General features: G+C 45.4%; 1 protein-coding gene across 1 annotated transcript in view; it reads right to left on the reverse strand.

The window, feature by feature from the left end:
* Positions 1-375: 375 nt before the first annotated feature.
* Positions 376-1,558, reverse strand: part of LOC116507810 (transient receptor potential cation channel subfamily V member 2-like) — a 25,420-nt gene continuing 24,237 nt past the window's right edge. Inside the window, exon 8 of the mRNA XM_032216143.1 lies at positions 376-402. Within this exon, the coding sequence (XP_032072034.1) occupies positions 376-402 (27 nt within the window). The remainder of the gene's footprint in view (positions 403-1,558) is intronic.

Below are 1,558 nucleotides of genomic sequence, written 5' to 3' on the forward strand. Positions count from 1 at the left end.
AGCTTTAAGACTTGCACTCCTCAATGCCAGAGTTCCTGAGCCAACATGAGTGGAGGAGGAATTCTGGGAACTGAAGTCCTCAAGTCTTAAAGCTGTCAAGTTTGAACACCCCAGGGTTTTTTTTTCTAGTGGGTTAGGGGTGCAAGGGTCTTGTAACTTGATAACTTTAAGACTTGCACTCTTCAATGCCAGAGTTCCTGAGTCAACATTTGGTTGCTAAGCAGGAGCGTTGTTAAGTGATACTGATATTATATAACACTTTTAATTAAGTGGGTACCTTGAATAAACATAACTTTCAAATAATACTGTTTTTGTTGTTGTCTTAGGTGACATCTGTGAAAAAAATTCAGGTGCTCAGGCATGAAAATGTGCTTCTCAAACACTATACTCACACTGCTCACACTGAAAAAAAATTAGAGGGAACATAATCAAAATTCAGATGATTGGCATGTAGTTATGACAGTTGGCATGTCTTGGGTTACAGTAGTTAGTTCTGGATCCCATCACAACCGGTACGCTTTGATGGGGCCGGGCGTCCACCTTGGACATGCGCGCATGCGCATGCCACCGCCCTGTGACACCCACTCAGCGGGGATTGTGCAGGCGTTGTAAGCTGTATGTGTGTAAGCGATTGGCCTGTTTCCCTCAAAAAGCAGGAAGGAATGCGGGCGGGTGGGTAGGCCCAATAAGCCATCGTTCCGGTACGATGGCTGCTGCTCCCAACAGCCACCGGTACACCCGTACCGGGCCGTACCCCCTGGAACCCACCCACTGCTGGGTTCATGCTATCCCTTTTCATGATCTACCCAGCCATCTTCCAGCAAGCAAAGTCAATGGGGGAAGCCAGATTTGCTTAACGACCGAGTGATTCACTGAAACACTCCTTACTATGAGAACCATCTGTCTCCACATAATTGTTCGACTGACTTGGCATTTTTAAGACGGGTGGACTTCAACTCCCAGAATTCCCCCGCCAGTCTTGTGTGAAGTACAGGTAGTCCTTGACTTATGACACCCCAAATTTAGGTGGCTGAGAGAGACATTTGTTAAGTGAGTTTTGCCCCATTTCGCGAACCTTTCTCAACACAGTTGTTAAGTGGATCACTGCAGTGGTTGAGTTGGTAGCATGGTTGTTAACTGAATCAGGCTTTCCCGTTTGACTTTGCTTCTCGCGAAAGGGGTCTCATGACACTGCGACGTCATAATATGAGTCAGTTGCCAAGTGTCTGAATTTTAATCACCTGACCGTGGGGATGCTTCAATGGTCATAAGTGTGAAAAAACAGTCATAAGTCACTTTTTTCCGTGCCGTTGTAACTTTGAATGGCCACTAAATGAACATTGTAACTCAAGGACTACTGTATTGTCATGTCTATATCGTGGTGTGTGTAATGTCAACTTGACTTCATTGTGGGTGCATCCATTTTCTGCAGACAGATTAGAAAAAAGGAGAAATGGACATAGGTGCAAGCGGATTATTATTATTATTATACAATTGTATCACAGCGGCCAGTTGTTTCGCCGGATTTGGCATTGGTTACTAGTCGGGCCCCACCCAG

Source organism: Thamnophis elegans, chromosome 4, assembly GCF_009769535.1.
Source record: "Thamnophis elegans isolate rThaEle1 chromosome 4, rThaEle1.pri, whole genome shotgun sequence".
NCBI lineage: Eukaryota > Metazoa > Chordata > Lepidosauria > Squamata > Colubridae > Thamnophis > Thamnophis elegans.